The sequence below is a fragment of the Geospiza fortis genome, unplaced genomic scaffold, assembly GCF_000277835.1.
Source record: "Geospiza fortis unplaced genomic scaffold, GeoFor_1.0 scaffold79, whole genome shotgun sequence".
NCBI lineage: Eukaryota > Metazoa > Chordata > Aves > Passeriformes > Thraupidae > Geospiza > Geospiza fortis.
Genome location: NW_005054408.1, coordinates 2,272,308 through 2,296,472, shown reverse-complemented (window position 1 = coordinate 2,296,472; position 24,165 = coordinate 2,272,308). Strand labels below are relative to the sequence as shown.

The window sequence follows — 24,165 nt, the reverse complement described above, 5'->3', positions numbered from 1 at the left end:
GGAAAGGCGGTGTTTTTACCGCGGAATCGCGGCCGTACAGCGGTCAGTTCGGTCAGTTCCGCTCTCTTTGGCCCTGCTGCCCCTGTGTTAATCCCGGGTTTGTGTCATTGCCGGTTCTGTGCACGTGTGCCGTGCTTGTCCGCCTTGCAGCCTGCGCTCTTGAGCCTCCAGGACCGCTGTCGTAGGCTTCCCGAGTAAAGTTCCTTTCTTTTCCGGCAGAAGAGGTGGTTGTGCGTTGGTGGGCGCAGCTCCTTAGCGCTCTTTGCCGCAGATGTTGGTGTTTGTTCGGCAGGGAGGCAGCCAGGTGCGGCTCAGCCCCTTCTCCCAGGTACTCAGCAGTAGGACAGGAGGGCGTCGTCTTAACATGTGCTGGGGGAGGTTCAAGCTGGATGTTTGGAGGAATTTATTCACAAAGTGGGTTATTAGACATTAGAATGGACTGCCCACGGAGGTGGTGGGGTCGCGGTCCCTGCAGGTGTTTAAAGAAAGACTGGACATAGCACTCAGTGCCTTGGTCTGGCTGACAGGATGGTGTTTGATCTTTCCAACCTCATTCATTCTGTGAAACCTGAAATTTCCCCATGGAAATAATGCATACCAAGAAATACTTTTCAGTCCTCGATGAAAACAAGGGGACAGTCAAGTTTCCTAGTAAAACTCAAGTATCTTTAATGCACCTTCAGTGGTATGTAATATTCAATGAAACTTTAAGCAGCACGTGCTGTAACCACCACAAAGTGTAATTAGCCTAAGTGTGACATGTGAACAGTACTAACAGTGTATAGATAGTGGGGCAGAAAATAACTGAATGCTTCATAAACAGGGGATTGTTCAGTTCTTAGGCTTTTGGAACAGACTTTTTTTTAAAGTTATGTGTATGTTGATCTCTGTATCTTTGGGGCTAGGCAAAACTTGTACTGTTGCTTGAAAGAGGAATGTTAAATACTGAATTGGGTGAATGAGAAATGCTAAATCTATATAGCCACCAGTCTCTGACCCCCACACAAATATTTTGTGCTGGTCAATTATTCAGCAGTGCAACTACTTTCCTTTGCCTGTCATTTCCATGGGAACTGGCCAGACACTTGTCTGGTCTCATGGCTTCTTTCTAGGAATAGCTGTTGTCAGGTGATTCGGAAAAAATAAAGTTACAGATGTTGAACATGGGATAATCACAGGTGTTAAACATGGGATAATTCCCTCTACCAAATTAGGCTCCCCTGTGATTTCCTGTGGCTGAGCTTGGTTTAAACCTTGAAGCTGAATGCTTAAGTACCTTTAACATGACTTGTTTTAAGAGGGCTCTGGCTGCTTTTGATCATACCCTGAATAAAAAGTCCATCTCTTTAATACTTAATAGTGTCTTGTGGCTTCCTGTAGCAGTAAGTACCAGTTTCAACACGTGAAAAATGCTTTCATCTCTCTGATTTATCTCTGAGCTCCTATACTGTGTGATATGATAGAAGTTCTGGAGCCTGCAGTGTTGCAGAGAAATGCTTCCTGTATGGTATAAAATGCTTATGCTTTGGTTTTTGTTTCTTTGGTGATTTCCTCAGTATGTTAGCCAGCAGTGCACTGTGTGCTGTAGGCTGGCAGTGTCCTGGTCTGCTGCTGTAGCTCAGCCCTCCTCTCCTGGGCAGCCCTGTCTGAGGTGTCTCAGCAGTGCTGTGGGGGCAGGTAACAATAACAATGGGAGGAGGCAGGAAAGCCTCCCTGGGTCAATGTCATTTGTTGTGGCATTCAGTGGGTGAGCAAACAGAAGGAGCTGCCATGTGGAACAGGCTGTGAGCACATCAGTTACCTAAAGAAAAGGACTTCTGGAGATTAGGTGAAAATGCACTTTAGAATGGAATGGAAGCACAACCTTTTACTCATTATTATTTATACTCTGCATGCAGCTTGAGGTACCTGTGTGTCAGAACAGGAGCTTTTAGGCTTGACAGGCTCCCTGGAACTCTGCTGTCTTTCAGTACTCTGTCATTCTTGAGTACTCCAAGGTACCAGGTTTTTAAGTGAAGTAAGTCAGCACATTGGTTTTTATTTTGGGCCCTCTCTGGAGCGCAGCTTGGTGTCAAATAAGGAACTAAAAATGAATCTCATGGAACTGAGTGGTAGAAAATGAGTAATTCTTACACAATAGGTGCAATGTTTGCTTAGTATGTTCAGGAGAAATTGCTGTTATGAGGATAGTAATGATCCAGAATAATGTTTATGGCTGCAGTAATACACTTCCCTAATAGTTATCTGCAGGATAACTTGTATTAATTATTCTGGTCAGCTGGTTTCAAGCTGGTTTGGGTTTAAAAAATTGTTTTCCAAGGCAACTTACAGTTTAGTTTACTAGCTTTTATTAAAAAAAAACAAAACGAACAAACCCAAACAACAAAACCTGAAAGGAACAAAAAGTACACCAAAAAAACCCACCCAAAAGCTAGCTTTCCTCACCTCCCTTCCAAATTCATCTGCTGTGAGTGTTGACTTCCATAACTTGCATGTGGTAACTTATTCTGGCCCTGTGTTCACAGGTAGCCAAGGCTTCTGTCTCTTGTGCAGAAGCTGCTGGTGCACCTGGGGGAGGCAGTTCTGTCCCTTCTCCACTGCTCACCTGCTGCCTCGTTGTTCAGGGGAAAAGATGAGCGAAGCAAAACTCTTCACATCAACTTTCTGTTTTTTCTACAACATTTGCAGTGTATCTAGCGTGGGTATAGCTCAGACATTTCTAAAGTCTAAATAGCTGCATAATTGAAGCTATAAATTGCTCCTCTTGTGCTCAGGCAGGGCTCTGTACCTCATTGTACCTGTAGTTGACAAGGCAGGATGTTCTGTGCTGCTGCTTTTGCCCAGGGTAAAAGTGTCTTCCACTTCAAAAGCTGATGTTCAAGATTGTTTTTGTAGATGGACCTAGGACTCCACAGTTGCTTTTTTGATAAAATGACACTTGAATATACCATCTTATGTTAGTAGGTTGGTATTTAAGTGTAAGATACAGAACATAAACAGCTTTATTCAACATGGACTCTGACAGAACTGTTCTGATTCATTGTGTGCTCTGCTGGATCTCACTGGTAGGTAGGCTTTTGCTGCATGTTCTCTTTCCTTTGTTTGCCTTTTGTCACCACATCCTCAAACTTCAGGCATGTGTTAGTAGCATATGTGTGTCTTGATGTGATCTTCTGTATCACTTGATAATAACCAGGTTATATTTGGGAACCCCTGCAGTTCTAAAGCTGAAAGTAGCTTGCCTTCTGAAGTTGGTAGAAAAGGGTAAGCTGATACATATTCAGACTTGGAAAAGTAAAAGTTGGAGCTTGTTCACAAGTGCTGCTGTGAAGATATTTTCTATTCCTACAAAAATAAAGCTGCTGCAAGCAACCCCTCAAGTGGCACCACTCCTCCTGTGGAATGCTTTTGATAGCAGTGTAGGTGATTGTACTACCCTGCCACTGGAAAATGCTGCAGTTGTCTTTTCTTCAGACATGGAGTATAGTGCCCTTGTAGTAATTTAGTCTGATCACGTTCTCAGTCTTCAAATCAACACACATACAAATTGAGTTTTCCTCCTTCTTAATTCTCCATATCTTGGAGAGATACAGAAGAAATAAATTGATATCTTGTGTTAATATGAAAATGCTTCTGTTGGTGAATTCAGTACTTAGATCGCAGTGTTGAATACAGTGTGGGACCTGGCTGTTCAAATTCAGAGCAGAAGTGGAAATATTCTCTGTTTTCTGTTAATGCAGAGTTTGATGTAAAGCTGACACTATAAATGAATGAAACTCCAATTTTCCCCCAGCTGCTGCTAAACTACAGTGGCTAAAGTTCTCTAAAAAGATACAAATGTATCTGCTGAGCTCATAGCTGGTATCATGGAAAGGATCGTTCTGAACTTGCAGCCATGATTCTATAACCAAGGTGTTTGCACACCACAAGTAAGGAAACCAATGCACATGGACTCAGCCAAATACTTCCTGGGGTTGTAGTAAATGTGTTTGTTTCAGTGATGCTTTGGCTTGGTGTTGCTGTTAAAAAGCCTTCTTTTCACAGCCCTGCTTGCAGTGTTTTATGTGGCTTTAGGCTGAACCAGGTAAATGGTAATCCATTAATCAGCTGGGCTTACAGCTGTCTTACAGCTTTTTAGATGGTTTACAGCCTAAACTGCTCTCCCAGCACTGTGGCCCCATGAACAGCTGGGGGTGGAAGAGCAGGGCTGGTGGCTGTGTAAACTTAATGCCCATCAGGACAAGGGGGGCTTGGGAAGTTGTGGTCAGTGTTAGCATTGCTGCACTGTTCCTGGCTGTGCTTTAGCAGAGATTTCATGTGGTCAGAGCATATGGCATTGAGCTCAGCAGTGATTTATTTTCTCTAAAGCACTGGTATGGATTCAGGGGACTGTACAGCATAACCAGTGTTCTGGCATAGACATAATTCAGCAAGTCTGTAATGTGATGTTCTGATATTGATTACTGCACACGAGTCCCTGCACTGTCATTTTGTGTTCCTTAAAAGTCTGATCTGCCATTGAATAATTAAAGCTTAGCAATTACAGCAAACTTCTGCTGGCAGAACATACTTGTTTCACAGTTTGAGGTTGTCTGAGGGTTTGTAGCTGTTGAATTGCTTGGGAAATAGGATCATCTAACCACGGTTGCTGCTTTTTCCTTATGCTTAAATCATTTTTGGAAGACCTGCACATTGATTAATTATATAGAGAGCTTTGTGAGAAGTGGAGGCACTCTAATTAGCAGAGATGGCATTTTCGTTGACTAAATACATTTCTTAATTAGTTATTGTGCATAGTTGGAGTGTTACTGAGGCACACTGACTCACAGAATGTTGGTTGGAAGGAACTTTTTTCTCATATACCCTCCTTGAAGCAGGTTTGTCACCAGTGTTGGATCAGATCAGCCTTGGTTTTGTCCAGCTGGGTGATCAAGGAGTTTCAAGAGCAGAGTTTCATTAGGATGTGATCAAGGCAGGAACAGCATTGCGGAGCACTCTCTGTTTTCTCTATGTGGAAAAGAATAGTGGGGAGATTTTAGCTGCAGAAAAAGAGCCCAGTTAAATATGGGAAATAACAGGGGTGTGAAATGCTCTATCACCATTAAATTGGTGTTAAACTAAAACACCCCTGCTTTAATTAAGGCCTCAATTTTAATCTCAGTCCTCAACAGATACTTCTGGGGACTCCTCACATGGGACGTGTGGGAGTTGATACTGAAGACAGAGTTTTTAAAAACATTGAGGTGATGTAATTCATGGCCTTCCAGCTTGTTTCTGAGATGCAGTTAAAAGGAGTAGACCAGGGACCTTCTGAGCACAGTAGATGAAGGGAACAAGTGTAACTAGTTGAGAATTTATTGAAGGTGAAGGCTCAGAGCACCTGCTGTGCAAATGACTGTGCTTGGTATTTGTCATGACTAGAGAAGATGTAGCTGAAATACAGCATCAGTTCTTTTGTCTCCAGCAGTATTTCACAGAGGCCATCTGAAACAAGCTGCAAGGTTGAGAAGAGTGGAGATGCTGTAATGGGGTGTTGAAGGCTGATCCTGAGCACGAGGTGGATGGCAGTGTTTCCTTGTGAAGCCTTAGGAGGAAGGCTGGGTGCAGGTGGGGACAGCAGTAGGGGTTCTGATCTGAGTTTGGACATCTTAGCAAATAACTTAAAGATGCTTGTAGAAACTGGTCTCACTATTGTGGTAGAGGGAGGGTAGCAGCTGCAGTAGGAGGAGGCCTGTTAGAGTTGGATTGAGGGGAAATATAAGGATGTAAGCAGTGGATTTATTTAGTATTTTAAGAAAATGCAATATGAACCTTGGAAAGTTCAAAGATCGTGGAAGTTTCAGTTGAAGGCATAGAATGTGCCTCTCTGAGGGGAAACAAGATGTCACTGACAATGTGACTGGGACAGGGACACATGAAGAGTTGTTTCTCTTCAGCTTTCTGATCCACTCTGCAAGTAGCTTTTACCTTCTGGAATGCACTAACTGTACTTTATCCTTTGCTTATCAGAGTCTTGTCCTGAACGGAATGGTAGCTCAGATAGCAGTTGAGAAGTTGTGACTTGTGAGCACAGAGAGCATCTGTGCAGTTGCAGTGTGTGGTCTGGGCACTGCTTGGAGGCTCTGTGGACAGAAGTAACAGCAGTGCTTCCTCTCAGCACAGTCATGTCTCTGCATTCTCTTGGAGCTTTTCTTCCCAGATACTTGTACTGGGTTCTTGATCTGTAAATGTTGGAAGGGAAAAGCTGGCCCTGCTCTGCCCCTGTGGCTTTGCTGTCCAAGAAGCAGTGGTGCTTGAGGATACCTGTAACTCCCCTCAGGTTTTTGCAGGGCACTTGAACTTTCTCCATTACATGTCACACAACTATTTCTGACAAGCCTTGAGTAGTCACACTGCAGTGTCACTTGCAGTGCATTCTAAAGTGTGGGAATCCAGTTTTAGTCAAGTCATAAGCAGCTTCATTGAATTCTGTTTTGTTTGGTTTCTTTTTTCCTCCAGCCAACAACACAGCAATCTCCTCAGGATGAACAGGAAAAGCTCCTGGACGAAGCCATTCAGGCTGTGAAGGTGCAGTCGTTCCAGATGAAGAGATGCTTGGTAAGAATGTGACTTTAAAAGGCAATGAAGCTTCTTGTCTGCTAGGAATAAAAGAGTAAATCAATACCAGTCTCTAGTGCTGTGAGGAAAATTAACCCTTTATGTATCTTTGTGCCAGAGGTTTTGCCAATAAATGAGGCAATTGCTCATTGAGAGTGAGTCTTGGGTATTCTTTGTATGTGTCTTCCTGATTTTGCTCCAGTATTTGACAAGATAAGTTAAATATGTACCTTTATAATTTACATGCTTGCATTTAAATGAACCTAAGATGAACTTTATAATGATTGTTGTTTATGTCCACCATTCTGTTGGGTTTTTCTTCATGTAGCCTTTTCTTGGTGTGGCTGTCAGACTGAGAGGCTGCTGATGAATTACCTGCTGCATAGGATCAATTTTGTACTGATGAACTGTAGACATACATGTGAATTCTTCTGTGACTGGAAAACACCATGGGCTGGTGTTGTGCTGAGATTTTTGTCTGAGAATTGTAGCCAATTCAGGCAGATTATGTAATCACACGGAGCTTTCTCGGGTTTGAGAAGCCTCAGCTTTTATTTGGGGAAACTGCTTAAAGTTGCAATGAAAACTTAAATATTCCCATATGTTTTCATGTGGTTAGCCAAGTTAACTTTGTTTGCAGCCAAATGACAGTAGCAAGAAGTGTAACACCTCTTCCAGTTTTGTGCTTAGTGGAATGCTTTGGAAATCTTCAAGTAGCTGCAGCTGTGCTTTTCACTGCTATCTGTGATTAAGTGGCAGTATAAATACACTTAAGTGGATCACACTAGCAATTCTTTTTGTTCTCCCTCAACTTGCTGCTGCTGCTTATGATGTGTTGCTCAAGTCTGTAAAAGTGGTAGATTAGAGGTTTGTGTTGTATCCTTTGATGCCAGGTGATTAAATGCACCAGAAGTGTAAGCTAGATGCAGACTAGTAAGGGGTGGCTTTCAGTGAGGTGTTTTTGGTGGGTGAGAAGGAGGTGATGATGGCAGTGTGTATTGTCTGTCTGCTAGAGCTTGTTAGGAGATCTGTGAGATCTCAGCAAAACAACAGACCAGATTTGGAGGAGGGGAACACATTCTGTTTTGCTTGCTCGATAGAATCTGGGTGTCAGGAGGAGATTGCTGCATAAGCAGAATGGTTTTAGATTTTTCTACCATTAGCATTGTGATTTTTTTACTGTAGCTCTGTCTTCAGATGCATCTTCTTATCACCTCAGGTAAAATGTTCACTTAGCTAGCATGGGTGGTGTAGTATAAGCTAGATATTAAATCACTTGAGATTTTTTTTTCATAGATAAAAAACCCTGCAGTTGCCTAGTGTCATTTCTAACAAACTTTTCTCTTTCCTCCTCTGAAGGACAAGAACAAGCTCATGGATGCTCTGAAACATGCTTCCAACATGCTTGGGGAGCTGCGGACTTCTATGTTATCTCCAAAGAGCTATTATGAGCTCTGTATCCTTTCAGGAGGAAACTAATAGTTGAAATGTATTTGCAATGGGATAATCATCTGCTTTTTTGGTACAATGGTATCTTGTGTCAGGTACTTATTAGCACTTTTCTCCTCAGAATTCAATTATGTGTATATATTGTAGGAGAATATGCACTTTGCTCGCTGTTTAAGTTCAGTTTTTCTCTGGTATAAAACAGGTCTTTATTGTCTTTCATATCTTCCTCTGGGAAGTTTCAGGAGTCTAGTTCTAAAAACAATATCAGCTCTGTAAAACAATTCTTTTATTCCCAGTTTTATTCCCTTTTCTAATAATTGATAAAAGGTTTGAGGTTAATTTTCCACATTTATCCCAATGATTACTGTTCAGAAGTACTGCCTGCCTGGGCATATTTGTATTTGGTACAGCATCCATCTTCCTGGGTGTGAATGAGCAAATTACTGTGAAAATACATTGTAGACATTCTCACAGTCCTTAACCATGAGGAAAAGATATGGCAATTTCTGATGAGCTACACTACCTGGAAGTCTACCTGACAGATGAATTTGCCAAAGGCAGGAAAGTGGCAGACCTTTATGAGCTAGTACAATATGCTGGAAATATCATTCCAAGACTGTAAGTGTGTGTATGTTGGTGTGTGGCTTTGCTTGCTTTTTCTTTTTTAAACTGGTGAATAGTTGTCCAACTCTGGGTTCAGACAGTGATTGCCTTCTCAATCAGTTTACAATGGTCAATAGTATTTCTGCCTGTCTGGAGTCAGTTACTGTGAAACTTCTGAGATTAGGCCAAGAGTGCAGGTGCAGAAGGTCAGTTCTTCCTGCCAGTGTGTTAATTTTGCACATGACCAGGATGAGAGCACTTCAATCTTGGAATGAAGTTGGCTTTTGGGTAAAGAGCTGGTCAGTGGAAGATAACCAAGTACCATGCTCTGATCAGGGAGATTGACTATGCATGTATTAAACTGTTTCTGTTACCTGAGGGTCTAGATCTTACCTTCTCCCACACAGTAGTTGCCTCACAACCTTCTGCCTTTTTAGAGAACAGGAAGTGTGAGAAGGAAGCTGAAAGTTTGTCACTTCACTCTTAGAGTCTTTGTATTTCTGAATTTTTTTTGGCAAAGTGATAACTTGCCAGAAATGATACTTGAAGGCCTGTGAAGCTTATATTGAAATATGTGACTGTTGGGCTGCAGTACATCTTTGACATAGTCACTTTTGGGATTTAGGTTTTGCTTAGTACTGAAGTTTTTCATTCCTGACCTTCTGTTCATGCCAGTAAGAGGCTCTGGATATACCAGGCTGCATCTTCATGCAATTTCTGGGGTTTGGCTGATGGCTACCACAGTGTCTTCACCTCTGTGTGTAACCATTAGAGTTGTCTTCCTGCCTGCTTGTAGCCTCTGGTTCTCCCTGATGAAACTTGTGGTGCTTGCTTATTTATATGTGTCAGAACTGTTTTCCAGTTTGGTAAGATGCTGGAAGTATAAATGAGCTGGTCTGAGAGCATTCAGAACTTTGTGAGCATTTACACATTCAGTGTCTCAAGCATTGTGATGAGGTCTGGTGGCTGTTCAGACTTGCTGTGCTCTGTAGCAGAGGAGGATAGGAGTTGAAAGCTGACTAAATATCCAAAATTAGGGGACCCGGGTGATAATTTTATTGCTTATTGTGCTGGTAATCCTGCCATCATGGACAAAAGGAACTATTGCCTTTCAGTGTGATGATGTTACTTTATGGTTTATTGTGTGACTCTGTGCCTTTTGCAGGTATCTGCTGATTACAGTAGGTGTTGTCTATGTCAAGTCATTTCCACAGTCCAGGAAGGATATTTTGAAAGACCTGGTGGAGATGTGCCGTGGAGTGCAGCATCCTCTTAGAGGCCTCTTCCTCAGAAACTATCTCCTGCAGTGTACCAGGAATATCTTACCAGATGAAGGCGAGCAAGCAGAGTAAGAAGCATGGGCTATAACTTAATAAAATTACTGTTAATAGAGCTTATTTAAATTTTCTGTGTTACTTACTTCAGATTTGAGAGAAGTAGGTATGCTGGAATTCCACAGACTTGACAGGTGTTTTATCCATTAAGAATTCCCTTCTAGCATTAAAGTTCCTCACAAGTGAGGATATGAACCTTTCTTATGAACCCAGAAATCCCATCCTCTAACCTGATTAAAACTTGTATGTTCACCAGTGGCTGGAAGGATGAATACCTCTGACAAGCTTTTCTGTTCTTAACCTCTTATCAATTGCAGTGAAGAAACCACTGGAGACATCAGTGACTCAATGGATTTTGTGCTGCTGAACTTTGCTGAGATGAACAAGCTGTGGGTGCGAATGCAGCACCAGGGCCACAGTCGGGACAGAGAGAAAAGGGAGCGAGAGAGGCAGGAGCTGAGGATCCTGGTGGGAACAAACCTGGTCCGCCTCAGTCAGCTGGAGGGGGTCAATGTGGAGAGATACAAGCAGGTGGGATGGCTCTCCATTCTTTCTGACTTCTGCCAGTTTTTTCCAAACTAAATGAGTTTGGACTTTCATATGAGCAGCTGGAAGTGTTATAGCTTTGCTAAAAGTTCAGTAATCCCAGTGCTTCTCAAACTCTTCACCTGAGGAGAAGTTGTGAATACTGGCATACAGTGTGTTCTCAGGCCAGGGACGTGATTCACACATTCTCCTGTAAGTCTGTAACAGTGACTAGAAATTCTGACCTTTCCTTCCTGATTCCCATTTTCTTTGCAGAGTAATGGGTTGGTCTAAGGGATGTATACACATCTGGTGTTCTGGGATGGATTTCACAAGTTGTGAGGGTGTGCTTCCCAAAGCATTCAAGAGAACTGTTACTGTGTGAAATGACAGTGAAGGAAATGTATTATTTAAAAGCCTGTCCCTTGTAAGTTCTGCCATGGTGCTGCTGAGACCCTGGGTATGTGCCTGCAAAGTCAGTAGCACTGACTTATGAAATCAAAGCTTGCATAATGTATGAAAGGGACAGACTTCTGAGATCAGTTGTTTTGTGGTTTTTTTCTCTGAAGGATGGAACTGCAGAAAAATGTGACTTCTTACCAGAAAGTGTTTATGTAGAGAATCAGCTGAGAACTGTTAAAAATTCTGCTCTGCTTGGATTGAATGTATATGTGAATATAAACTCAGAAGGTAGTTGTAAAATCACTGCAAGACCTTTTCTCCCCTATTCCAGATTGTTCTGCCTGGAATACTGGAGCAAGTTGTGAACTGTAGAGATGCTTTAGCTCAGGAGTACCTCATGGAGTGCATCATACAGGTGAGCTGCTTGAGTTCAGTTGCAGTGATGGGACACAGGGGCACTTCTGTACACTTAATCAGATTCAGGCAGCTTTCACATCTTCCTCATGGACTGGAAAACTTCATCACTGGGACTTGTACACAGTAGCTTGTCCTGTATTTTTTACCAGATGGGCAAAGTGGAGATTTTGTGCTCCTTCTGTTGCAGTAGCTGTAAGCATCTGAGCAGTAGTGCCTGTGTTATGAGTTGTAATAGAGAGGTGGGCCCTCAGTTACCCCTTTGTTTCATATCTCTTGCTTCATGCATTTACCCAGTCAAGGTCAGCTTCATAGGCCGGAGTGTATTTACTGTGTGGCTATCTGCTTTAGAATTATTATGTTGCATTTTTCTTCTGTGTAACAATGGGCAAATTCAGTTTATAACTTGATGACTATTGATCTAAAACTTCAGGTTTTCCCAGATGAATTTCACCTCCAAACCCTGAACCCATTTCTCAGAGCCTGTGCTGAGCTGCACCAAAATGTGAATGTGAAAAATATAATTATTGCTTTAATTGACAGGTGAGTGACCAAGGGGGTGGAACTTGACTCAAAATTAAGTTTGTGTTGTGCACAAGCAGATGATAATTCTTCTATCATTTGAATATGCTTATTTTTACCACTTCCCTGTTTCCATGTCTTTCTATCAGCTGTAATTAAAGCTGTGAAGAATATTATTTCTGTAACTTCTACTCTCTGGACTCTGCTTTTACAGCTTCCAATGAAACCTGCTTTATGGAATGATTAAAACTTGTTAAACAGATTAAGCCAGGAAACAGCCCATTTAGTATTGAGCAGTTTCATGCTTCAGAACTGAAGTGACAGCAGTGCCCTGCTTTGACAGCCATATCACTCATAGTACCTCTTGAAATCTTGAAGATCCTAATGGCTAAATCATCTGTCAGGAATACTTCACCTTGCAGGGTCAGAGATCAGAGAACATAACAATGCTTCTTCAGAACAGAGCTAGTAGGAAATGGAACTATCTTCTTAATTCTTAGCTTGCCACTAGCATCTACACTGTTCTCTTAAAAGCATGTTTTTCCTGTGGAGGTACTGCTTAAAACTGCTTGCACTGAGTTCTGATTTGGGGGAGAAATCATAGAATCCTTAGGTTGGAAAAGACCTTTAAGGTCAAACTGAACTTTTAATTTGTATCGTGAAAGGAAACACAGATTTTCAGTGAGCACCTGCACTTTCTTACTGCAGAAAGGAAGTGCCCTTGCCTGGCTTGTCTCAGGCTGTAGAAAATACTTGTCCTTTGCATTTGCACCCAGACATGCACATCTGGTCCATGTACCAATGATTGGAGTTCAGCTAGGACAGGGATCTTGTGTCCCCCTGGCATTCAGCATTGAGTGGGATTGCTGGATCCTCTCTAATACCTGGAGAGGACTTGAGTGTATTGGGCATGACTGGTACAACTTAGGATCTTGAACTTTTTACTCACCAAGTCTGTAGTTTGTCTTCAGCTTATGTCAGATTTATATGTTCAAGACTTTGGTTTTATTGGAGTACCTTTCAGTGTTTGTGCATTTGTCAGAGACACTGTGCTGCCTTTGCTGCCTTCATACAGAGATGTTCACAGGAGTTCTTTGGTTTCCCACACTTTGATGCTGTGGCTGAGATTTTTCATAATTCTGTTAGCTTAAATAAAACCTCCAAAACTGGAAACCACAAAACCCCCAAATCCCAAGAAATGTTGCCTGTAACTGATTTCTGAGACTATCTTGATTACTTTTTAAGGAGATCATGGCATATTTTGCTAGGCTCTTACACTAGAGTGTGGCAGTGTCATTCTTGTGAGAAGGCTTTCCTTGTGTAGCTTTTGCTCTCCTGTTAAACTTTGGTGTCACCTCCCAGTAAGTTTTTTTGTTATGTTACAAACACCAGTAAGTGACTGACCAGCAGTGACCCTCTGTCCTCCCAGCCTTACCACTGCTGGGGCTTGTGGGCTGGAGTTTGTTGAAGGCTTGCAGAGCTCTCTTTGGGCTGTAGGACAAGGGCAGAAAGGTGGCAGCATGGTGGTTATCTTTGCAGTGTTGCAGCTTGGGATTTTGACTGTAATGTTACTGCCAGTGTTGGAGCATTTGAGTGGATCTGTCCCTGGAATCCCTGTGTGTAGGGAGGATGTTGTTCTTGTGTTTGTGTTGGAGCTGGTAGCAGCAGTGGCCAGGAGCTTCAGTATTGTGTAGTTGAGATGTGAAGCTGCCCTGTGTAGATTGTGCTTCTTGGCATTTCTCATCTTTGTTTCAGCTGGCTTTGGGTAATTAAATCTGAACATCAGTGACTGCTGAAGAAGCTTGTGAAAATTTTATCCTTGTTCCTGTGGGGCTTTCCTGCTAAAGGAATCTCTGCAAGTAGTCTTGCTGCTTTGGGATCTTTGTTGCCTTACTAAAGCATTCATGACTTTTAATTATGCTGCCATCTGCCTGCAGCTTGTTCATACCTTGTAGCATTGCTGGCTTTACACTGAGCTGTTGCTGAGGAAAGCTGCCTTGTGCCTCTAAGAAAAGGCAGTGATTGTTCCTGGCTTTAGGAAGTCTGCTTCTTATCACCCTAATCAAATATAAGAATAGTTCAATGTCTTACTTTTCCTGGCAGTGAAGTTTTTTTGCCTCCTGGGGTTTTCTTATGTGCCTCTTTATTTCAGATTGAGAATCAAAATTAAGAAATCCTATAGAAAGAATTTTGAAAAATTTAATGCAATGCCTTTTCCTAAATATTTTTGTAGTTCTTCTTCTAATTCAGAGTATAATAACCTCAATAATTAGAAAGTCAAGATAGTGCTGAGCTTATTAAGCTTCAACTCTGGTAAGGTGTTAGTCTTCTGATAGTGGTGCTTTCTATCCTGTATCTCATTTTTGCAGAAATGGTGCTTGGTGTGACTTTCTCTTACAGATAAAAATACCTCTCACCATCTCCTAAATGCTTGCTGGATGGCAGTTTCTTGCTCCTACCCCCCCAAAAACCAATATTATTTAATTCTCCATTCTTCTTAAGTTCACTTTGTATTTTGTTCTCTGCAAATAGTGTAAGTTCCAGACTTACACATGTTGGTTGGTCTTTGGTCTTTAGCTACAAAGAATAGTTAAGTCAGCATATTCCTTCTGTGTGTTTTTTTTCTGGAGGCTGTTTTGTGGAGGATGCTATTGGGTGTCTAATTTCAGTAATATCACTGAACGAATAAATGCAGGATATTTACTCTTCCATCAGCCTACTCTATACCTCTTTATCTGCTGGAAAAAAAATAGCGCTTCCTTCTAGCTGAAGAAAATCAGTTAGGAAATGTCCTTCCTGTTCTTTCTTCACCTTGCCTTTTCTGTCAGCACTCCTTTCAGGACTGATAGTTACCAGGCTTAGTTGCTCATAAGGCTTCTGACTTCCATTAATTTCCTTTTTGCTTGTAATAGAGCTTCCAAATATACCTAAAGGACATGCTTTTTCTGCCAGTCCCTCTTTCTGCTCTGTATTTGAGGAGAGGAAAAGCTATCCTGACCAAGCTGCTTTCCTTGCTCTGTCACCAGGTTAGCTTTATTTGCACATCGTGAAGATGGACCTGGGATCCCAGCAGATATCAAACTGTTTGATATCTTTTCACAGCAGGTTGCTACTGTTATACAGGTATGTTGGGTATCCCTGCATGCAGTTTTGGAGGTGTTTTTTGTAAAATTCTGTGCTTTAGTATCAGTTTCATGCTGTCTTGAATTTCAGTCACGGCAGGATATGCCCTCAGAGGATGTGGTGTCTTTGCAAGTTTCTCTCATTAACCTGGCCATGAAATGCTACCCAGACCGTGTGGACTATGTTGACAAGGTGTTAGAGACTACTGTGGAAATATTCAACAAACTTAATCTGGAACAGTGAGTGTCTCTTGGATTTTCTTTGGCATGGCAGTTAATACCCTAAAATCAGGCCTTCTGCTTTTGGTTAGATAGCAGAGCCATGCTCTGGATGTGGAAGGTCACTGCTTTTGGACTGAGCTGCAGCAGCCCTGATAAACTCCTGGCTAACCAGGACTTGCTCCACATGAATAAATTGTGCCGTACATCCACACAGTGTGTGTGCAGTTTGTAGGCATCCCTCACAGCACTCTAGAGTTCTGCTACTGCTGCCTTTGCAGCCACACTCTGCTTCTGCTGGCAGCAACTTAAAATATGCATTTTTTACTGTATGTCCCAAAGAGCAAGATCTGACTTATTTTGGTACTTGTTTCCTTTCTCCATAGCACCAAGTTGTTTGGTGGTTGTTGTATACCTCAGAATTTATACTCTGAAGCAGATTTTAAACCTGTCTACATGTGTGAACCATTGATTAATTGTAATTTTTTGCATATATTTTCTTCTAGTATTGCAACAAGCAGTGCTGTTTCAAAGGAGCTGACTAGACTTTTGAAAATCCCAGTTGATACTTACAACAATATCCTGACAGTTCTGAAACTAAAACATTTTCACCCACTCTTTGAATACTTTGATTACGAGTCCAGGAAGAGCATGAGTTGTTATGTGCTTAGCAATGTATTGGATTATAACACAGAAATTGTGTCCCAAGAACAGGTATGATATAGTTAATTGGAAAATCTATGTATTTAAATGATTGTTCAAAGACCTGAAAACACATCTAGTGACTTCATGCAGGGCATGCTTTGTTTCCTGGCCTGCATGCCCCTGCCTCCCCTGGCACAGGCTTTATCCCACTTGGTAATTCTTCTTCCTGTGTTCTTAAATGTCTCTTACCTAACCTCATCCTAAAGGCTACTTCTGATTTACCACACCTCAGCCTAGACAGTAATCTGTTAGGTGTGGAAAAAAGACCCTGAATCCCTTTAAAACTGGGTCTGCTATCTAAAGAAGGCTGCATAGCCTTTGGACTCTGAATTTCCTCTGCACTGCTGTGCTGCCCTGTCCCACTTGTGCTGAGAGGGTCCCTTCTCTTCAGGGTGTAAGGCACATATGTCTGAAGCATCAGCACTATGAGTGGCTGTAAAGATGTTCCTAATTGCTGGCAATTTATACTTATGGACTACTGTAGTTTAAACATAGGTTCTCTTGCCTTTACCAGGTTGATGCTATCATGAATTTGGTATCCACGCTGATCCAGGATCAGCCAGATCAGCCTGCTGAAGATCCTGACCCTGAGGACTTTGCAGATGAGCAGAGTCTTGTGGGGAGATTTATTCACCTGCTGCGTTCTGATGACCCTGACCAGCAGTACCTGGTTGGTGACTGGTGCTTCTCAATGTCTGTGCTCTCTGAACTGTCCCTGTTCTTGCATTATTGACTGTACAACACTTGAAGCTGGGAGCTGGGGCATCACTGCTCTGGGACTACAAACTCAGCAGAGAACATTGTGTGACACCTTTAGTGGTAGGATGATATGTTGTTTATTCAGAAAAAGCAGATGAGGACTTAAGCATTTGTTGATTGAAAGTTTTCATCCCATGAGGTGGTAACTATCTGTATTAGTTTGTGGAATTCCTAATGTTCTGACAACTTCATATAATGATCTATTGAAAACACAGCAAGTGCTGTTTGGAGTACTGAGCTATTTGTGTATTTTGATACAAAGGGAATGCAAAAAACCTCAGAAAATACAGCTTAGCATGTTTGGCCTTAGGGATTTTAATTTCTGTAAGGATGGAGTCTTCATACAGCATGTAGTGTCCTGCTGCTTGGTTCCACATGCTTTTTCTCTTTGCTTGGTCCATCTGTAGCAACAGATTTGACATGTCCTTGAAATCTGTGCATTATGGCACTTGTAATGGTTTGAGTTGATCTGTGGCAGCTTAATGTAGTTCTGTTGTTAATCTGCTATATCTGGCTTTAGGGAGATCACTTAAGCTTCAAATAAACTATCTTGAAGTGTGTGTTAGAGTAGAGGGCCAGGGATATTCTGTCTATGCCAGATCTACTGCAGAAGCTGTGCTGGAGTTGGATCTGCTGCAGATGGCAGTTAGCTCATGTCAGAGTCAGGCCTGCTTAGGGACTACTGTGAACTTACAGTTTGTGCCTGAAATAAATGTCACACTGTATAAACAGTAAGAATAGAGCAACAGAATAAAGTGCAAGCTATGCAGAACACAACTAACATTGATTTAGTTTGACTTTAAGGTCTGGTATAAAAAACTCTTGCTTGAAGTGTAATGAAACTTGTGTGATGGGGAGAAGAATAACTTTACAGGAACTGGAGTCAGTTGTGTTTCAGGATCTTATCACTGGAGTCAAGCAGAAAGGGGTTTTTTCCCTATAGAGAGCAAAGCTTTCCTCAAAGGAATGCAGACACCAAGGAAATTAATATTTCTACCCCAAAAGAATTTACATAGCTAGAGATGTTGAAGCTGTTTCTGCAGAGATTCTGAGTGTCAGTCTCTTTCTCATCTAGCAGTGCTTTGCTTTAATCACATTGACCCCCTTTAAATGCCATCAAAGGACTTGTCACATTATCTTTTAGGTACAGTTCTATGAGCTACTTAACACCTTTTACTAATAATGCTTAATAGCTCCCTCAGCATCACAAATGCTTGCATCAAATTTTTCTACAATACAGCAGCAGCAGGAAAAATCCAAGGTTAAAAGATTTTCACAGTATCTCACTTTAAATTATGCATTCTGTATGGAAGAGATATGAAATGCAAATTCAAAGAGCCTAGTCCAAGTGTATTAGCCAGAGTGGCTAACCAGTGTGTAATGGGTTGTGGTGGTGCTCACCCAGGGGTCCCAGGATGAGGGAAGAGATGAGAATCTTGGTTCCATGTTTCAGAAGGCTGATTCCTTATTTTATGATATATATATTAAAAGAAAATTATATACTAAAACTATACTAAAAGAATAGAAGAAAGGATTTCATCAGAAGGCTAGCAAGGAATAGAAAGGAATGGAATGATGATAAAATCTTGTGACTGACCAGAGAGTCTGAGACAGCTGGACTGTGATTGGCCATTAATTAGAAACAACCACATGAGACCAATCAAAGATGCATCTGTTGAAGTCCACAGCAGCAGATAATTATTGCTTACATTTCATTTCTGAGGCCTCTCAGCTTCTCAGGAGAAAAAATTCCTAACAAAAGGATTTTTCATAAAATATGTGTGAGAATGGGTGATTAGACTTCTGTATATTCAGGTTATTTACATGAAATCTACATCTAATCTAAAAACACATTTAGGGTGGGGCACTGAGCTTCCCTTGAGTGCATGTTTCAGTGCAGGATTCTCTGAGCTCACAGTGCCTCTGTTGTAGATCCTCAACACTGCTCGGAAGCACTTTGGGGCCGGGGGGAACCAGCGCATCCGTTTCACGCTGCCGCCCCTGGTGTTTGCTGCCTACCAGCTCGCTTTTCGCTACAAAGACAACTCCAAAGTGGTAAGTTCACCTCTAGCTGGCTCTTGTATGCTTGCTTGGCTTTATTTTCTTGAAAATGCATTTTGGCTGGCTGCATAAGTGTGCTCAGACTTGATACAGAAGGGCTAGTTTTGTTTGGGTTTTTTCTCGAGGTTTGAATGCTTTTTAATTTAATGAAGATTTTTATCAGGTCATAGTAAATTACTTTAGTACTTGAGAGGTGAAGAAGTAGAAATTGGCAAGTTTTGTTTGTTCATTAACGTGACTGATTATGTGCCTTTACTGGAGACCAGAACTGATGGCATGAAACTGATTTAAATCTGAATATTGAAATTCGTCAATTTCTAAATTGTAGCTGCGTTATTGTAATGTTTCTAAACCTAAAAGAAAGCACTTGCTTTAACTTATACAGTAGTAGTAAAAGTGTACATTAAAATAATGACTGATCCATTTTGGCTCTTAAGAGCTTTCTGATTGAGATACTTACCTTAAATATGTATTTCCTTTATTGTGGATGTTATATTGTGGGGAAATAAGGTTAAATATTTGTTAAAATACTCTTCAAAATGAAGGTTTTAAAATTCTGTTCCACTTCTGATTGCTCTGGACTGAACAGAATTTTTCTCCCCTTGGCTAACTAGGCTTTTGTTCAGTTATGTGCTAAGCATAGCTGTCTTAACTGCAGTTCAGTGTAGGCTTCTGAAGAAGGCTCTTATGAGCTGGTAGGAAAAATAGGTGTGAAATTTTTGTAAATGAAAGAAATACATTGTGCAGACCCACTGAAGCCAACACTGTACTGCTGGAGTGCCTGGAGTGGCATCAGAGAGCAACAGACTGGAGCACTTCACAGATCTTAAAACAATTGAGATTCCCTTTTCCTCATAGCAATGCTCTTGTTCAAGCTTGTACTTGCTTTTCTTGTCTAGGATGACAAATGGGAAAAGAAGTGCCAGAAGATCTTCTCATTTGCTCATCAGACCATCAGTGCTCTGATCAAAGCAGAGCTGGCAGAGCTGCCTCTCCGACTCTTCCTGCAGGGAGCACTGGCTGCAGGAGAGATTGGCTTTGAGAATCACGAAACTGTGGCCTATGAATTCATGTCCCAGGTGAGTGTCCAACTGTTAGAGCTGGTGTCCTGTGCTGCCTTTCATTTGATTTGGGTAGGTTTGCTGAACACTGAACCATCTGGTGTGATTAAAACACCTGAAATGATGGACAGCCAGTGCTACTAGGTAGAAACTCCTCATTTCATTCTTGCTTCCCAGGCTGCTGTGGAATTAAGCTCCATTGCTACTGATTTGAATACTCAGTCTGACAACAGTGGTATGTTGCAATGCTGCCTCCTGCTCGTGTAGTTGGCTCACTGGAGGAGTGTAGTTTCTCAGCATAAAATGCTCCTTCACTGCTTCTGTCTCCAGCTCCTGATACCCAGCTGGTATTCTCCTGACCACAAGCACTCTTTGGAAGTTTTCTAAAATCTGCAGTGTTCACAGCTGCTATGCTGGGCTTTGCCAGTTAAAATCTTTGTATTGGAACCTGTTATAAACTACTCTGAAAATCTATTTGAACTTGTAACTTGGTGTTAAACCTTACTGTTGCAAAAACCTTCCCCTCCTACCCATCACATAAAGAACCAACGTGTTCCATGTTATCCATGTTGTAACTTTGTCCTAATCTTTCCTCTAACACTGCTACTAAATGCATGTTTTCAAACAGTTGCTGATAAGCTGGGTTTGCTCACTGCGTTGTATCAGTTGCTGTTGCAGCACAGTTCTGACCATGAGAGCACCATGGCAATTATGTACTTCGCATTAGAGATACAGTTCAAGATTTGTCTATTCTCTGAAGATTCTTCATCCATGTAGCAGCAGTGCAAGTGCTTTTCTTACCTACTCTGTCATCACTGACCTGCTGTCAACTTCTGCTCTGCTGTTTTGTGTGTTTCAAAGAACCAAATCTTCTTCAAGGACTGTTTCTGCTGCTGAAGTTCTGTATCTGAATAGGTGCTTGAATGAGGAAAAACTCAATCTTCAGATTTTGTGGGAGCACACTTATTTGCTATGACCACTTGAATACTATTTCTTGTAAGACTTTTTCTGGTCTGGGGATTTACTTGATTTGACACTCTACATGAAAGATTTTTTTCCTGCCTGAAGCTTTTAACAAATGCAAAACTGGACAGTTTCTTGCTGTGTGAGTAGCAGGTGTGATTTTTTTTTTCCCTGATGTGTTCTGATTGAGTCTTGCTTTCTCCCTTGTCTAGGCCTTCTCTCTATATGAAGATGAAATCAGTGACTCAAAAGCACAGCTGGCTGCAATCACCTTGATAATTGGGACATTTGAGAGGATGAAGTGCTTCAGTGAGGAGAACCACGAGCCTTTGAGGACTCAGTGTGCACTGGCAGCCTCCAAACTCCTGAAGAAGCCAGACCAGTGCCGAGCTGTGAGCACTTGTGCCCATCTGTTCTGGTCTGGCCGAAACACTGACAAGAATGGAGAGGAGGTGAGAACAAAGTGACAGCAGTGGGACACATCCTGCCTCACTAACAGTTCTGCCTTCCTTCTGTAGACACTTCTAAAGTAGATACATTGGTGATGTAGGTTTGGTTGGAATTTATTCTAATACATGAAACTTCTAAAACTCACTGGAGCGTAAACTGCATAAATAAAAACATGGAGAAAACTAATTTAAGGGTGGAAGTACCAGGCAAGCTTTTGAGTGTCAGCTAGTTAAAGGCTGGTTGACTGGGCTGCACTTTACTTGGATTTATTATATTAGCTCAGTTAGCATGTGAACTACTAAACTTCCAAATTACAGATAAAAGTTGTTGAAGTAAAGGTAAAAAAATCCTCTGTGTTCTTCAGGGCTTATCACATAAGCTGTTGTCATTTTAAGGAGCAGTGTTTGAAACATATTTTTCAAAATATGCATTATGGTACATGCTACAAAATTGAGTTAATTGATCTCATAATTGAAGGCTTTCAACAACTGTTCATGTTGCTGTGTGATTTAACAAAATCTAATGTTGGTGGCAGTCAGGCAGGGTAAGTTTTCAGTGACAGGTTGCTCTTTGCAGTTTGTGTGGTTTTGTGTTTCTGTGGCAGACCCCCAGGAAATGCTGTGTGTGCCACGGGAAGAGATACTGGAGCTCCCTAAGGTTTTTTTATTTCTTGTAACTTTGGTGTTTTTCCTTCTAGCTTCATGGAGGAAAAAGAGTGATGGAATGCCTAAAGAAGGCTCTGAAGATAGCAAATCAGTGCATGGACCCTTCTCTGCAAGTCCAGCTTTTCATAGAAATTCTGAATAGATATATCTATTTTTATGAAAAGGAAAATGAGGCGGTGAGTGGAAATCCATTCTCTGTTGCATCCTTTTTAAAGAAGATTTCTTTAAGCTCTTCATTCACACTTATACCACAAATTCTCTTCAGCTTGCCCTGTAGCCTCATGAGAGGCACAAGTTCTTGTGATGAGACGTGTCAATTCTTGATGTGCTAGTAAAAGTATTGGATTAAACTTCGTTCTTCTCACATTGGGGGGAAATGTTTGCAGTTCAGTTATGAATTTAAACATTGTGAGACTTGTATACCTAAAATATTTTAGAATAAAACTTACTGTAACTTAGATGAGAAAGTAGTAGGATTCTAGCTTTAGAGGTACCAAACTTGATGGGTACATAAGGGAAAGAAAATTCTTTACAGGTGTTCATGGTCACTGCTGACTCTTGCCAGGTTGGTGTAAGCTTTAAATTCTCAAAATAGATATGACACCATAGGTACTCAGCTTAAATTGTGTGTGTGTATAATCTGAGTTAGTTACCTGATCCATTTTCTGTTAGCAGATAAAGAAGAGTTATGCAGTTTGAAAAACCTGCTTGGTCAAGTAGAGATCAGTGTCTTCTCTGATGTCATTGATTAAGACCAGACATTAAAGAATACCCTGCAGTTCTAAGAGAATGCCTAAAGAAATTTGAGGGATTTGCTGACTTTCCAATAACTGAACTGGCTTCTCAGTATAGGGGTGCTCTAGTATAGGAGAGGCTGTATGTGATGAAGATGAAAACAAAACTTTGAATTTCAAAGAACTTGGCAGATGTAAAAATACTCTCTGGATACTCTGGTGGCCTGCAGTGCATTTTGTGTAGTGCTGAACTTCAGCCTGGAGGCAGCCATGGTTGTTCTCTAAGAATAACTTTAAATCTGATATTACCATCCTGACTGACTTCTATAAGAAACAATTATCTCACAGTGCATATACAATCTGATTGTGTGTGCCATTTGTTGGAAGCTTTTTAAATTTGTATTGAATACACTGGAGAGAAATGCTGTTGGAGTAGTTACAAAGCTGTCAGGCTAATGACAAGTTTTTCACCTTCGCTGGGATGGGGGAATTTCCACAGAACTCTGAAATTGGAAGGGGTCTGTGCAGAGCCAGAGAAGGCAGTCCCCAGCAGTTTGTCTGCATAGAGTCTTATCAGCATTTTGAAAGATTGTCCAAATACAGATAGCTTAAAGACAAGTCTGTTCAAACTAATGTCTGTGCACTTGTACACAGAGGGTGTTGATGACTTCTGTTTTATGTTCTGTAGGTGACAATTCAGGTTTTGAATCAGCTTATACAGAAGATTAGAGAAGATCTCCCAAACCTTGAGTCTACTGAAGAAACAGAACAAATTAACAAACACTTTCACAACACACTGGAGCACTTGCGTCTGAGGAGGGAATCACCAGAATCTGAGGGGCCAATTTATGAAGGTCTTGTTCTTTAGAAAGACACTCACTGTACCTGTTTTCATTTACATACCATGGTTTTTTTAAGATAGGTTCCTAGGTTGTGCCTTTCAGAAATGTCAAGTTAACATTCATGTGTTCAGTCTGGCACTTCAAACACTTGTGTTGAGTACTCTAACAAATGTGGAAGGTTGGACCAGCAACTACAGGTTTCATCAGTTAGCATGGCTGAAACTTTCTTTGAAATCCATGTGACATGGTAGGGCTCTTCAGTTCTGATTTCTCTTGTCTGTTCACTGTTGCTTCTGTAGCACTAGAGCTCTAAACTGGCAGTGACTGTCAGCTGAAACTGTGTCTGATCCTTACAGAGCATCAGATTTTTGGGATTATTGTATGTCAAATTTTGCTTGTGCTTTTCTTTTAATGCCGAGTTGAGACTAAGTGTAATATTTTTCCCTAAAACTAGAATATATTAATGCATGTTTGGAGAGTTTTAAAGTACCATGTTCAAAAACAGAAGTTATATTTTGCATATTAAGGCTCTGTGACATTCAGTGAGGGCCAGTACTGTGCACAGGGCATATTTATCAAGATAATTTTGTTCCAAATAGTATAAAAAAATAGAGAAATTGCAATCTATATAGATATGTATAACCTTCATTACTGTAAATTTAGGGGAAAATGCATTACACAAGTTTATTCAGTATCATGATTTTGCACCGGTGAAACAATAAAGTTGCTATTAACACC

At 41.2% G+C, this 24,165-nt stretch overlaps 2 protein-coding genes across 2 annotated transcripts in view; one reads left to right on the top strand and one right to left on the bottom strand.

Moving 5' to 3' along the window:
* The window catches only part of ORC6 (origin recognition complex subunit 6), a 7,504-nt gene extending 6,162 nt beyond the window's left edge, over positions 1-1,342 (bottom strand). The window contains exons 1-2 of the mRNA XM_031061307.1: positions 1,325-1,342; positions 125-385 (exon numbers count right to left, since the gene is read on the bottom strand). Coding sequence (XP_030917167.1) covers positions 125-385; positions 1,325-1,342 — 279 coding nt within the window. The remainder of the gene's footprint in view (positions 1-124; positions 386-1,324) is intronic.
* On the top strand, positions 68-24,165 carry VPS35 (VPS35 retromer complex component). The gene is made up of 17 exons (XM_005426256.2): positions 68-224; positions 6,499-6,597; positions 7,957-8,053; positions 8,541-8,664; positions 9,815-9,997; positions 10,301-10,514; positions 11,242-11,325; positions 11,758-11,867; positions 14,873-14,969; positions 15,060-15,208; positions 15,694-15,901; positions 16,407-16,562; positions 18,584-18,706; positions 19,612-19,791; positions 20,949-21,188; positions 21,884-22,027; positions 23,274-24,165. The coding sequence occupies exons 2-17, from the start codon at positions 6,583-6,585 to the stop codon at positions 23,451-23,453; spliced, it is 2,304 nt and encodes a 767-aa protein (XP_005426313.1). The 5' UTR covers positions 68-224; positions 6,499-6,582; the 3' UTR covers positions 23,454-24,165.